This window comes from Lutzomyia longipalpis, chromosome 3 (genome assembly GCF_024334085.1).
Source record: "Lutzomyia longipalpis isolate SR_M1_2022 chromosome 3, ASM2433408v1".
Classification (NCBI taxonomy): Eukaryota; Metazoa; Arthropoda; class Insecta; order Diptera; family Psychodidae; genus Lutzomyia; species Lutzomyia longipalpis.
In genome coordinates, this window is record NC_074709.1 from 23,027,561 (window position 1) to 23,042,934 (window position 15,374).

General features: G+C 38.5%; 2 protein-coding genes across 3 annotated transcripts in view; one reads left to right on the top strand and one right to left on the bottom strand.

Annotated features, from left to right (window-relative positions):
• The window catches only part of LOC129792837 (uncharacterized), a 67,781-nt gene that overhangs the window by 16,653 nt on the left and 35,754 nt on the right, over positions 1–15,374 (top strand). The gene's annotated exons all lie outside the window — the stretch shown is intronic.
• Positions 9,635–14,190, bottom strand: LOC129792838 (uncharacterized). Its single transcript, XM_055832210.1, has 6 exons — positions 13,670–14,190; positions 13,444–13,556; positions 12,530–12,839; positions 12,307–12,461; positions 12,104–12,226; positions 9,635–9,849 (listed from the first exon to the last, which is right to left on the bottom strand). The coding sequence occupies exons 1-6, from the start codon at positions 14,024–14,026 to the stop codon at positions 9,747–9,749; spliced, it is 1,161 nt and encodes a 386-aa protein (XP_055688185.1). The 5' UTR covers positions 14,027–14,190; the 3' UTR covers positions 9,635–9,746.

The following is a 15,374-nucleotide window of genomic DNA, read 5'->3' on the forward strand; positions in this document are numbered from 1 at the left end:
CCTTAGGCAACTTTTCAACATGTTCGATTTAATCTTGACTGTATGTATGTATGTAAAATTTCTTTAGAGTTATTTTCCAGTATGAAAATATAACTTTCCAAATGTGCAAGAAAAATCCCGAAAATGATGGTGAATAAGGAAACTTTTATAACTTGTGGAAATTTTATAAAATACTATATCCCTTTTGAAGGGATATAGTAAAAAAGGAAAAAGAGATATTTTTCTTTTAGTAATGGATAAAAGGGAGTACGACCGCAGAATAAACATAAAGAAAAGGGAATATAAGAGAAGAAAAACTCTACTAACTCGTGACTTGACATTTTTTATGAATGAAAATATTCCTGAACCATAAGAAATTGAATGGGAAAATAATATAATGCACAGCGTGCTTTTGAAAGTTCCATCATTACATGACGAGGAGGTGTTGGAAAAAGCTCGGAAAAGTGCCCAATAGCAAGTCAAATAGCATCAGTATAATGTATATTCATAAATATGTGGAATTAAATTACAATAAACAACTCGCGAGCTAGGTGCGCGTATTATTTATAGAGTGAGGCAGAAACTCGCGCCGAGTGAAAAGAATATTGTTAGGTGTTCTCTGATTAAAATCGCAACCAGGGCAGTCATCTTGGTGAAGTGAATAAAATAAAAAGAGAGAAAAATACACAAAACTCAAAAGTTCTGCCCCTTTTGGCCAAATGAATGCTATATGTATAAGTTATGTGCACCAAAAAAAATTTAATCAAAGCTCATGATGCGATTTCAACAAGCAAAGGGGCATGTTTTATGTAAATTTCATCCACGTGGATGTAGCGGGAAGAAAAGGGAAATTCCTTGAATTTTCGCACTCTTATTTTTTTCTTTTATCATCCATCCGCCAATTTTCCATTCATACCAAATATTATACACACTCCCCTTTTCCTATTGTGTATGCAAAGAGCTTTTCGCATGTTATTATTCTGTCTGTTTTCCCGCGGCATTCTTTCGTCAGACTACCGTCAGACTGTGTAAGACTTTTGGCTGATGGATGAGGAATTGCCTTACTGCTGTTATTTGCCCATTTGTCACATTACATTTTTTATACGATGCGGAAAAGTTAGCATTTGCAGCACATTTTTCCATACACACAACTAAATTTACATGATAGGGAAGCATTGGGGGTGATTTAGTCAACTTTAAACTGAAAATGAGATCGGGTTGTTTCTGTGAAAAATCTTTTCTTTTCTTAGAATTCTGACGCTTTTGCTATTTAACCGTTTTATCATTGTCATTGTGACAGGCAAGTGACAGCATCCATTGAGAAATTACTCTCTGAATTATTTTAAGATTTACTAAATCCCTGCTTGTTTGAAGCCAATTGGCTAATCTCATTTTATCCAGGGTGCTGCGGGTACTGGTATTCCAGTGAGCTAACTTTCCCGTAGCGCATACCTTGGAAGTTATCGCTAAAAAATCTTCACGTCGCATAAGGGTGTGGCAGGGTGACGTGTCAGACTAGCGATATAGGTAGTCTTGACAGCTCCCATTATGTCTAACCTCAATGCCGGCGAAGGAACTTCATCGGATTCCTTGACTGCCGGATATGTTCCTGATGCTCCCATGAAAGACCTCACGCCCTCGGCTGATGCCTCTATGAAAGATCTCATGCCCACAACACCCTTAACTGGAGCTGATATTTATAAAAAAGTTGCGGCTGTTAAGCGAAAGAGAAGCCCTAAGCAGAGCAAGCAACTCCCCCAAACTACGGAAAATTCTTCGAGCCCTGTGCCCACTAGCAACAGGTATGACGCACTGGGGGATCCCCAAAATGATCAGACGACCCGTACAGAGAGTACAACGCGCAAAGAGAAACCTACCCCCCTATTTGTAAGGGGATTAGAAACCGTATCGTCCTTGCCACAATATATTTCCGAGATGGGAATTACTCAATTTGACGTGAAGATTCTCAAAAATGGACACGAAGGAAAACTTCAATTGTTTGACGTACCGGACTACCGTAAAGTCCAGGCTAAATTTCTTAAAGACAAGATTCCCTATTTTACTTTTCAACTCAAGAGCGAACGATCCCTGAGGGCTGCACTTAAGGGATTGCACGCGGGAATTTCAACCGATGATATTAAAACCGGGCTGGAAAATCTCGGATATGCTATTCGTGATGTCACTAATGTCAAAAACCGCTCAGGTGAAAAGACAGGTGTATTCATGCTCGACCTTGAGATGACCCATGATCATGGACAAGGGCCACATCCTATCTATAAACTTACCAGATTCATGCATATGGTTGTTCGCGTAGAAGAGCCCCACAAAGTAAAGCAACCACTTAGATGTCACAACTGTCAGGAATATGGTCATTGTAAAAACCGATGCAAACTTTCCGCGATATGCGCAATATGCTCCGAGAAACATGCAACATCATCATGTACTAAAGACAAAAATGACCTCAACATGAGACGATGTAACAATTGTGGGGAGCAGCACACGGCCAGTTGGCGTGGATGTAGAGTTTACAAGGAATTTAAAGAGCGGATGACCCCAAGACAGAGGCGTGAGGGTAGAAATAGGGTGACTCAGCAATCAGAGCCCATAGCCCATACTAGTGGCTCTAGTTTAAGGGACAGTCGTACTTTCGCGGATGTCACGAGAAATGTAAATGCCACTGACACTCCGCCCCAAAACAATGCGCAAATGACCGGAGATGGAAACATAGTTCAGCTGATGATTTTGATGCAAGGAAATATAAGCGCCCTCCAGGCTAACATGTCAGAGATTATTAAGAAACAGAGTGTCCTAGAAGAGAGTATTGCCCGTCTCTCGGAATTAATGTCCCGTCTTATCAAGTAATGTCTTGTCAACTAAAGATAGCAATTTGGAGTGCGAATGGACTCTCCCAACATAAACTGGAGGTCCAAAAATTTCTTGCCGACCATGATATAGACGTCCTTCTTGTGTCGGAAACGCACTTTTCCTCCAAAAACTATTTTGCAATAAGAAATTATATTACCCTCGACACTAAACATCCGGACGGTAAAGCCCACGGCGGCACAGCTGTATTGGTGAAACGTACCCTCAAGCACTGCGAAATAGGAAAAGTCAGCCACAAGCATCTCCAAGCTACATGTGTTGAAGTCTCCACAGGATGTGGACCTTTATGTTTGTCTGCAGTGTACTGTCCACCCAGATTCTCTGTCAAATCTCACGATTTTTCGGCATTCTTCAAGACGCTAGGGGAGCGATTTTTGGCCGGGGGTGACTTCAACGCAAAACACCCTTTCTGGGGGTCGAGGCTCGTAAACCCTAAAGGGAGACAATTGATGGAAACGATCAATAGGGATAAATTGATGTGCTTTTCAACTGGACAACCCACCTATTGGCCGAGTGATCTTAGGAAAATCCCGGATCTCATCGATTTTGCCGTGGCAAAAAATGTCAATCATTCGTGTGTGAAGGTGGAGCCATGCTTCGAATTATCATCTGACCACAGTCCAATTTTGTTGACAATCGCAACAAGACCGCTGGATGTCCCTCGGCCTGAGATTCTCACCAACTCACGCACGAGGTGGGCAACATATAGAGAGATATTGGAGAGAGGGTGCTCACTGGATGTCTCTTTGAAAACAGCTGATGAGATAGAGACGGCAGTCGGAAGTTTTACGAACATGATGATCGATGCGGCGAAGTTAGCAACTCCCAAACCGCCAGCCAATTCAAATTCAAAACCACCAACGGCTCACTTTCCCGATTCAATTGACGTTCTCATTAGAGAAAAGAGACAGGCAAGGAAAAGATACCAAGAGGTTAGATCTGTGGATGCGAAGGCGGAATTAAATAGACTCACAAAAAGAATTCAACGGGCTATGAAGGCTCACAGGAACGGGCAGTTTGAAAGCTTTTTAATGAATTTATCACCCCGGCCCGACGGTGGAATGCATTCTCTTTGGAAAGCGGTGAGAGGCTCGAAAAAACCCAAGATATCCCAGCCTCCTTTGAGATTAGACGATGGGGGTTGGGCCCGCAGAGATGATGAGAAGGCACAGCTGTTTTCATCGCACCTGACCTCTGTGTTTCAGCCGCATCCTGGTGACCAGTCAGAGGACCCTCCCGCCCGGGATAATTCTCCCTCCAGTCTATCTGTTGAGGTGGAGAGGGTGAAGATAAAGCCCAAGAACGTTGAAGTGGTTATCAAAGCGATAAACATTAAAAAAGCACCGGGATGTGATCTAATATCGGGCAAGATGATAAGGGAGCTCCCGGAGGTCTGTATCCGATTACTGACATACATCATTAACGCTGTCTTGCGAGTTGGATATTTTCCTGCCCAATGGAAAACGTCGATTATCAAAATGATTCCGAAACCAGGGAAAGATGACACCCTGGTGTCATCTTACCGCCCCATAAGTTTGCTTCCGATTCTGTCCAAGGTCTGTGAGAGGGTCATTTTGGGGAAGCTGATGCCCCACCTCAGGGATCATGTGATGCCGGACCATCAGTTCGGGTGTAGGGCGGCGCACTCAACAGTCCAGCAGGTCCATCGAATTGCCAACATTGTCCAGTCTGCCCTGGACAAAAAAATGTACTGCTCTGCAGTGTTTTTGGACGTGGCACAGGCATTCGACCGCGTGTGGCATGGAGGGCTGTTGGAGAAGATCCGAATGTACGTGCCGAAATATTACTACAATTTTTTCGAGTCTTATCTGTCGGAGAGGAGGTTCAGAGTCAAACATAACTCGGCGGTGTCCGAGTTGTGCAATATCAATGCCGGCGTCCCTCAAGGGAGTGTGATGGGACCGGTGTTGTATATGATCTACACTTGTGATGTCCCCACCTCGAGGTATGTCTCAACAGCTACCTTCGTCGACGACACTGCCATCCTCTCTACCCACAAGAATCCCAACACAGCATCGCGTGAGCTCCAGGGGCATCTGGATGATGTTGCGAAGTGGCTGAAGCGCTGGCGGATAAAAGTGAATGAGGGAAAATCGGCCCACATTTCCTTCACTCTTGGGAGATCGAATTGTCCGGCTGTGAGTCTCAATGGGAAGCAGATTCCAAGGGAGGATAACGTGAAATACCTTGGCATCCACTTTGATAGGAAATTGACGTGGGGGCGGCACGTGCAAGCAAAAGCCAAACAACTGAAAATTATGCACTCAAAGTTATACTGGCTCCTAGGGAGACACTCTAAAGTGTCCCCCTCAACGAAGCTCCTCATCTACAAGGCAGTGCTTAAACCGATCTGGACGTATGGTGTTCAGGTCTGGGGATCCACAAGCAAGTCCAACCTCAGTGTCCTCCAACGTTTCCAGTCAAAAATTCTCAGAAGCATATCCCACGCCCCGTGGTACGTTCGAAATGAAATTATCCACAGAGACCTTGGCGTCGCGACAATTCCGGAGGAGATCACTAAAATGTGCAAGAAGTACAAAAAGAAAATCTGCGAGCATCCCAACAAACTAGCGAAATCCCTGCTGGATCGGAAGATCTACAAGCGTCTCAAAAGAAGTGATGCCACTGACCTCTCGTCTAGATGGGAGGCTGGATCCAGAGTGTAGTGTTCTGGGAGGTGAATTGTATGGCAGGAAGCAAAGGTGGACTGTCTTATGTGCTGTATTGAAGTGTTGTTATGTGTGAGTTTTATTAAATATCCCTATGTACATGTGGATAGGAAATAAAGTATGCCATATGGGTCGTTAAAAAAAAAAAAAAAATTAAAAAATATAGAAAGTAAAATAATTTAGGATAGGTTGTGAGAAAATATTAACCGTTCATTTTTTTCTCTTCTGTAATTTTCTTCCTGAAAATTGATTCTACTCACCCCGTTTTGTGTGGTAATATTTTTGCCTCAATTTTTGCTGTATTCATACATAATTTTGTTTATTTTTCCTCCCTTTTCTCTTGTTTTTCTTAATTAATTCTGATTTAAAATACTTATAACTCCTCCACAGTTCTCTTGAACACCAACTTTACGAGACACGTACAAGATTTCCATTTTAGTCACTAAAAAGTTCTACCCAGAAAGGCAAAAACTTGGAGGTAATTCCTCTTTAAACATATTATCTTACTTCTTAGTGTTTCTATGTAGTATGTGACATTGTACATATTCCTCAGTATATTTAGCAATAAATCCATTACCGGGGATCACCCCCACTCGATGGGTTTACTTGATTAAAATTGAGCAATGAACTACCAAGCTTTATGATTTTAATTACATTAATATTGAAGTTTTATTGAATAAAGGGGCTCTGTGGTTGTTTGTCTTTCACTGTGAACTTTCATCGTTCTCTCAATACACAAAAGGGGTTTAGATGGTATCGCAAATAGTACGAGGGAATTTGATTAAATAAGCATCTCTTATCTGTTTCTCCACCTCCACCTCGTTCCATCTCTCTGAGCAGCAGTAGGTGTACTCAATTTGCTCTCTTTTGTGCAAAGGGATTGGCTATATGGGAGAGTGAAAAAGCCTCAGGGGTGTGTGAAAAGTTGCGAGAAAGCTCATCAGATGGGAAAATTAATAAATTGTCCCACAAAACAAGTCAAACTTTTCTTCATAATGTGTCTAATAAAAATACAAAAGTGGACAATAATTGTGGCAATAATGAGGAGTATGATGACATATAGTCCTGATGATGGTTAGAATATTCTATGTACTTACTATGTGGTAGAAAAAGAGGGCTTCAATTATCACAATGTAATCTGACCCAAATTTTCTTTCAAGTCATTTCCCTCTTCCCTTTGTTCTTGCCCATTTAGCTTTAGCAAATTATTTCTACCAGCGCGTAAATTCTTGCCCACACCCCCACACCTTCCACTTTTCGTGGTCGTGCCTCTTGTGAAAATTAAATAAAAGGCACGTATATACTAGAGTGGTGTGGAGAAAACACACTCAAGCACCCTGGTGGAAAAATTTCATTAGAAAGTCTATGTGTGCGAAAAAGTCACCAAAAAAAATCACTTTTGAAAGTGAAATGAGATTCTATTCAATTGACTTTTAAGGACCGTGCTTTTCAATCTCTCACCGCGCTGCGTTGACGAAGAAGAAAATGTATGGCAAATTTAATTTATTGCCATTTCATTTTCCCGGCCATTTTCCTCGCAGATCTCTTATCAGCAATCACAGATTTTTCTTTCGCAGGAAAAACCTCGCATTTTGCTTAAAACCCAACAAAAAAAGCACTCATCAAGGTCGGGAGCTTTTTTATTGTGAGTGAGCTCAAAAGTCAAAAGCTTTAGCGAGTTTATGGGGAAAAATGTCTTGAAATGTAATTTACAGCAATTTGTAACAGAAGTTAATTTTATTGGGTACATGAAACATTTTCGTTAGTATCTGAAATTTCACTGGAAATTGTGCAGTAGGAAATTGGAAAATGTGTCAGTTTATTCAGAGTGATGGTCAGAAATTAATTTCCTGTAAGTGCAACTTTCCACGTTCTATACTGAAAAGTTTATTAAACTCCATTTGTGATTGACTGTATGGTGAACAACATTATAGAACTTTTATAAATGTACCAAAATATAATACAAAGTTGATTTATAAAGTGTTACAATATTTTTAATCTATACATACATATAAATAAAAGTTGGAATTAATCAGGAAAAGCGGAAAAGCATGCAAAAACGTCATTATTGTGCTTTTGTTTTTGAAAAAATAAATGAAATATTTGCTCTAAAGTTTCGTCGATATTTTTTGAAATATTTTTAAAAATCATTTTAGTGATTGGAATGAGGAAATCGACTATAAAATCATTTTTAGTACGGAAAATTACTCAAACTATTAAAAAAAATGTTTTCAGAAACATTGATGAAACATTAGCGTGCATAATGACGTCATTATTTGCATTTTTGGGTGAATCTTTGCGGATTTCTCCCAGTTGATCCTAATAAAACAAATAATAAGTTTGTTTGGCTTTATAAATCTCTTCTTTATATTAAACTTCTTCCCTAAAGACCAACAAATCAGAAGGTTAATTATGAGAAGTGAAGGAAGAATTCCAACAACAAAAAAATCAATGCATGAACAAATTCCATTATAATATTCTAATTGAATTCCATAATACAGTCTTCTTGTTATGGCAGCTAATTGCGCCAATAAATTTCGAATGAATTTACCGTCGCTGCTTAGTTGAAAATGGTTACGAGATAAAATTCATGGCTCCAATTTTCATGAGAAAATTTATTGAGTATTTAAAATGGGGGGCGGGTGGTGGGATGATGAAAGTAGAAAATTGAATAATTCAATTGGGGGGGAGCACGGTGGGAGTTTGTCTTTTGGGGTGTGCGCACTGAGGGCAGCCTTTTGTTGAACTTTTTGGCAATAAGAAAACTGGGGCATGGTGTCAAAAATCACGTGAGGGTGGAGAGATTTATTGAAAAAGTCACACTTTAATCCCACCGCCACACACCACCCATTTCTCGAGAAAATGAACAATGAATTTCTACATAAACATCCCCCGCACTTTATGTTTGGAATTTCCCACCCATTGATTTAGTGAACTCCACGTAAAAAATATGTGAAGGGGAAGAGAACTTCTCGGTAGGAGTGAATGATCGATAATGAGATGAAAAGGAGAATTTAGGAAAACTTGGTTGAGAAGACACTTTCGACCTTTCCGCATGAGGCACCTTTTTTATGTGTCAAGCCCCCAATAATAGGGATAATTTTTCGCATGATGGTCACTTTTGACACAATGAAATCATCTTTCAAAACTCCCTGAAAGTGTGTTGGCAAGAAAAACTTTCTATATACCTACCTCGTTCTCTCTGTCTCAAAGTGGATTCATCAAGAAGACATATATCACTTGAGACACTTTTGAAAAGGAATTTAATGCTTCGATATCTTTTCTTGGAAATTGAAACTTTCCACCCACTTCTTAGCAAGAGTGGAGAGAAGAAATATCTTCTTTATTAGTTTTGGATCGGTTTCCTTTAACCAATACTTCCTTTTTTGCTTTTTCCAAAAGTTTTCCAAACAACTTTTAGCATAAAAGAATTTTTCATCTTCTTTCGTTTCATTGGAAATTTATTAATTACCATATTCAGCATCAAACAAAGGCTAATATCAAATGGTTTACATTGAATATTGTGACAACATCAAAGCCAGGAAAAGGAAAAAGAAAAGCATTAATTACCTACAATTTCCCATTATAATGTTCACAATATGATTGACTTTTGTTTGAACTTCCCATTGGGTTTTTTTTTTCAAAACACAAATGCGACATTTCCGCATTAGTTTTCAACCACAGAGTTTTTCAGTGGCTGTAATATGAAAAAATTCAATTATATTTTGAATTGAAGTTCTAGGAATACAAAAAGCCCTGAAACATACCAAAATCTTCCAATTTGTCTAAAAATCATTTGCATTTTACACCAAGACACAATAAATTTATTTTTCCCTTCTTGGAAACATAATGAAAATGTCGTTTCATAAATTTTCCGCGTCAACTTTGTATTGTAACATCAAATAAATTTTCACTCCTTTATCACCATCTCCCGCACACAGGATGAAGGTGGAGGAAAATATTCAATTTTGGTGAATAAAATTGCGGAAAAAGAACAATTTTCACAACAAAGTCACACAAAATGAAATGTCGTGAAATTTCATAAGGAAAATTCTTTTTTTTTTTAATATTTTCATGGATAATTTTGAGAGAGATTTCATAATTTTACATAAATGAAAATAATGTTGTGTATGGAGGGTACTTCATGGTGAGTAATGAAACTAATTGTTAGAATAACAATGAGATTAGAGATGATTAATAAACCTTTAGGCGATTGTTGTCATCAAATCCAGCAGAATGTCCTGCGTTGCGTACCACAAATTGACTACCATCGAAATGCATACGAAGCTCTCCGCGTCTGAAAAAAAATAAACGAAATATGAATTTTATTAAAAAAAAAGAAAACAAAAAACATAAAAATTGATATTTTTTGTCAACTATGTGTATAGTGCAGTATAGTCAAGAGCTACATGCTATCACAAGAATAATATACATAAAAAATATAAAAATATAAAAATATATAAACCTATAAATATACATATATAAGTACAATGATGGTCCAGCAGAGTAAAGGGAATGTACTGGTAAGTTTCACTTACGGGCTGTGATTCTTCCTTCAGATGACAGTCCAAGTGTGGTGAAAATTGAGGTGGATAAATTTTTAGGAATGGCTTTCTCACGCAACGAATCACAGCCAACGCGCATGAGTAAGCCTTTCCCCAGAATTTACACGCGTTGGCTGTGATTCGATGCGTGAGAAAGCCATTCCTAAAAATTTATCCACCTCAATTTTCACCACACTTGGACTGTCATCTGAAGGAAGAATCACAGCCCGTAAGTGAAACTTACCAGTACATTCCCTTTACTCTGCTGGACCATCATTGTACTTATATATGTATATTTATAGGTTTATATATTTTTATATTTTTATATTTTTTATGTATAAAAAAGGCGCCCCGCTTCGCGGGGCGCCAATTAATTTGTTTAAAATATATGTGAACAGATGAAAGTAATTGTTGATGTAACAAAATGGCAGAAGGCGGCCATTTTGAATTTTGAAATTAGTAAAATCTGATAGGTCATGCCCACTATACCTGATGAAACTTCAATCGAAAAGTCTTTATCAAGTACCGTTAAGCCAATATAAGGCAATATTACAACAATCGGTACATATGGAAACCTGTTTTGGTCTATATCTCTGAAACCACGACATAAATTTTTTTTATTTTTTTTTGGTTAAAAGGTGTGCCTATCACCTATAACATACTAAAATTTAATCGAAATCTATCGTCCAGTTTTTGAGATATTAATCGAAAACTGGTCGAAAACTCATCGAAAATTTTGTTTTTGATTGTAGGCCCTCTAGCGGTAACTTTTGAAAGTTTCTATGTATAGATAATTGTAGACCTTTTTGAGATCTTTCATTCAAAACCGGTTTGGTTAAAATCGGTCAACCGGTTTAGGAGTTATGCCCGACTTTCGATAAAAGTCTATATTTGCTAAACCGCTTGTCCGATTTTTGGAAATGGGTTATTGTTGAAAAGGTCTTAAAGGCCCCTACAACATATTAAAATTTCAGACCTCTACCTATAATAGGGGCTGAGATATAGCAAAAACAAAATTGAAAAAAATTAAAAATGGCGGATGCAGGGGAGGGGGGGTGAATTTGATATCATAGTTGGACGACTTCCAGTCGATAATTGAACTTTGCCGTTGACCGCAAGTCTCTATCTATTACCGTTCTCTTGTAATTGAGCTTCAAACTACGGCCGGACGGACGGCCGGACGGCCGGACGGACGGACGGACGGCCGGACGGCCGGAAAAGTTTTTCGGCGCATACGTTTTTTGAAATGTGGGGACCTTAATTCGTGCTCATACCAAGTTTGAGCCCGATCCGACGACCTTGAGTTTTAGAGTGGACACAGAAGCTGTGCTATTCTTTTCTTCGAAAGAATCACAGCTAATACGGCAATGAAATGAGTGTTTGAACTGAAAATCCCAAACATGTAGCCCTGAAGGCAATTTTGCAATAGCATTGTGTGGATATAAAGTTTTAATTAAACTGAACCATAGATATGAAAACTCTGCCACTCGTCCTCTTAACACAAACTTCACAACGAATATTTTTTTTTATTAAAAAACAAAAACATTGTACAAATATTTGTTTTTACTAAAGTTTATTTAATTTCTCTTTGAAAAAGGATGTTTTTTCAAAATTCTCACTTAACCTTCTCTTTCAGAGGAAATACATAGAATGTTCTAGCTAGACTAGTTACTGTGTTGTAGAACTTCTTGAGAATCATCGTTAAAAGAAATCCGGCAGCCATATTGGCTAAGCTTGACCGATTTTCAGGGATGAATGTTAAATTATATATTTTGTTGTTTCAATTAATTAACTACATGATATAATGAAAATTTTAACATCCAAAATCTCCAAACTATCGTACATATAATGAAAAATAACTATATATTTCTCGACTACATGGAAAATTCACAATAATAATTGCTTAGTGGTCACATCACCCAGTTCTCTCGTGAAAGCTTTTCTGCTAATTTGTACTCGACGCTTTTCGGGGAGAGATAGAGAGTAAAAGCACATACAAAAACTCACCTAACAAACAGATGCGATGTTTGACCCATGGATGCGGTGCAATGCATGAAGTTGGTGGTTAAAGTGGCAGATCCATTTCCAGGACTTGTACGAATCAGACTTTTGTTATTGGAATTTGTGATTCTATGGAATAATTGTTAAATTTGATATACACTCTCATCAATTTGGGGAAATTTCCACATATATGTATGTATGAATCTCACCTCACAAGTCCATCTGGTGTTTGGGTGATTCTGAAACCATTGACGTCGAAAAGGTCACTACCATCCTCATTGGACCACCATGAAGCAGCCCTGAGGACCTGTAGTACATCATCCACAAACTCTTCTCCGTAGCGGGTTTCACGATAGAAAAGAGCCTTTAAAATATTTTAAATTAGAATCCCAACATTTATTTTTTAATTTATTTGATAAAATAATAACTAACCTTTGTCAAATCCTGCGACATATCTGTGAAGCTATCCGTGGTGGTTCGCGTTCCGGCAGTATCCACCAAATAGACAAGAGCACAATGTTGGCTCGTGAAGCTCACACCTTTCTGCCACATTTTGGCATAGCGCACAAAATTGTTCTTTCTCATTCCATCATAAGTTATAATCTCTACCTTTGATCCATACTGATAGACACGTCCATTTGGATGAATCAAGGCTGAGGAGTTGCCCGTGTTGGAGAGCGCTACGGCCACTTTGCTGTGACTATTGATAACCCTCACAGCCCTATCCAAAGTCATCTCAATGCTACGACAAAGAGAAAAAAAATCTCAACCATCTTCAAAATAAATTCCATAAGGAAATTCTTTCTGTGAAAATTATAAAGAGTTGCCTGAGAGGAAAATTTTACAGAGAGCAAGCAGCATAAAAGCTATTAATGAAATTTTCAAGAAGGAAATTCTTGAGAATATCATTGCAAAATTGATTTATCTTACAGGAAATCATTTTGCAAAGATGTTTTTACCCTTGAAGACACTCTTTTTACAATCATATCCGGGAAAATCTACACTTTAATGGTGTTCTTAAATCTTTTCATATCAAGTTTAATGTTACTGAAAAAATTTATTAAATATTTCTTGGCTAGATATTATCATGATTAGCTATTGATTTATTTTTTATAGTTCCTTCAAAAGTCTTTCAGCTTTTTAATTAATCTCATATAATCTTGTTTTTAAGCTTATTCAATGTTTCGAATTAAATGAAAATATTTTCTTTGATTAATAATAATTTAGATGGATTTTAACCGAATATGTTCAAAGATTTGAAACAATTGAATTTGAGTTTGAATTTTGAATTAAATTTGAATGTTATTGCAAATTTTTGAATTTATTTGTGGTTTAAATTAACTCACCTAACACCTTCACGGAGACGAATCAAGATAGTACCATCGGGTTGGCAATGAGCACCAAAAGATCTCGGTGAATTGAAATCCCAGCTGCGAATCAAAGAAGGCGGTGGTGGTGGCTGTAAAATTGGGGTACAAAATTGAGAAATATTTTCAAATTTCATACAAAAGTCCTTTAAATTCGGCAAAAAAGGCTTTTAAATAAATTCATTTATGCAAAAATATGACTTACGAAGCAACACATGATGCTTTCATCCATCAAGTTGGGGCCCACAGCGTGCCCGTGGTGTGCCCTCGGATCGCGCCCTAAGATGCTTCGGAATTGTGGCGCAACGGGCGTAGATGTTGCATAGGGGACTCTTGGGGGCATTTGTGCGTACATTGAGGATCTCCTTGGGGACATCTCGATGCGCATATTGGGCTCATTCTTGGTGGAATTCATGACAAATGGGGATGCAGCAACGTTAAATTTGGACTTGGAGAAGACTTTTGCAGCCGCCGAAAAGGGACCCCTGTTGCGGGTGGTTTGGCTCGAAGTTCCCGCGCCGTGGAACTCTTCATCGGGCTTCTCAGGCTTCATGGATGCCATGCTTACGCACTTAAAGAATTTCTCTTGCGAATATTTTACCTATTTTCACAAAAAATCCACGGGAAAACTCCACTAAAACGACGGACATCGACTTTTTTCAGAGCACTTTTGTCACTTGGTACGCCTACTATGATTTTCCCGCGCGGGAAAATTCCCTTTGAATTCTTTTCCGCGCGACCAGTTGTATGCAAATTAATATTTTAATAGAATATTCAGAAATTTAATTAATACTAAAATGAATGTCGTTTATCAAGCTGTCGCCCAAAGTTTTCCAACCCCCTTAAAATCCACATATACATACAAATATAGGAAAATCTCTTCCTACATGAATATGAGAGGATTCACCGGTATAAGCTCATCCCTGAAGCAATGGAGGAAATTTAGGGCACAGCTGTATAGGGTGTTGGGATTAGGCCAGCACCCATCTAGCACCTGAAATTGCTTGTAAATAATGAGGAGAAGTAATTCACCTAAAAACCATCTCTAAACACCCCACCCACTACACGATATTAATCTCTTAATCATGCTGAAAGAATTTCATATATTACGCGCAATTGCGCCGGAGAAATTTTAGCAAAAAGCACAAAAAAGCTTAAAAAAGCCTGAAATAAGATATTTTTTAATTATGAATTTATCTCTAAAAAATATTTTAAATAATTTAAAAATTCAAGTAAGTTCTTCGCGTTTGATCCTATATCATTTTCCAACCTCCTTCTCACGCAAAAAGGTCTAAAAAGGCATCCCTTTCTCTTAAACTAAGCTCCGTAATTGGATTAATTAAAACGTGTGATGAGGCGAGATGGTTTAGGTACATGTATGTATATAGGAATTTTCGACAGGCTTTTAGGGGGTGACACCCCATGCAGAGATTTTTCCTCTTGGGGGAAACCCCAAAAACATGAGCACTTCTCGGGGTGCTCCACATGGCTTCCTGGTTGGTAAAGTGAAATTAATTTAATGGCACATGGGATCACCAAGAGCTTTGGGAGGAAGATGGAAGATGTTTCAGTGCGCGGCATTCTCTAAACTAGGCCGACAAGATGAGAGTGGCCGAGTTGAAAGGTACAATATGGATGGGTTTTTCATCTCACCCAAGGAATCAATACAAAAACTCCCTGCAAACCATCCTTTTGTTCTCCTCTCCCCATTGAGGGAAAAATAAATGTGGTATTTAATAATGTCACCTCCAACCACGCTTAAATCCCCATATTGATTCCAATCTGACCCAGTAAATATACCACCCCCATGTTCCTATATAACAGAGAGAATCTAACACAGATAGGGGATGTTTTCTATATTTTCAATTCCCCATCGTTTCTCCTCCCTTTAGGTCAATTACTCTATTGAG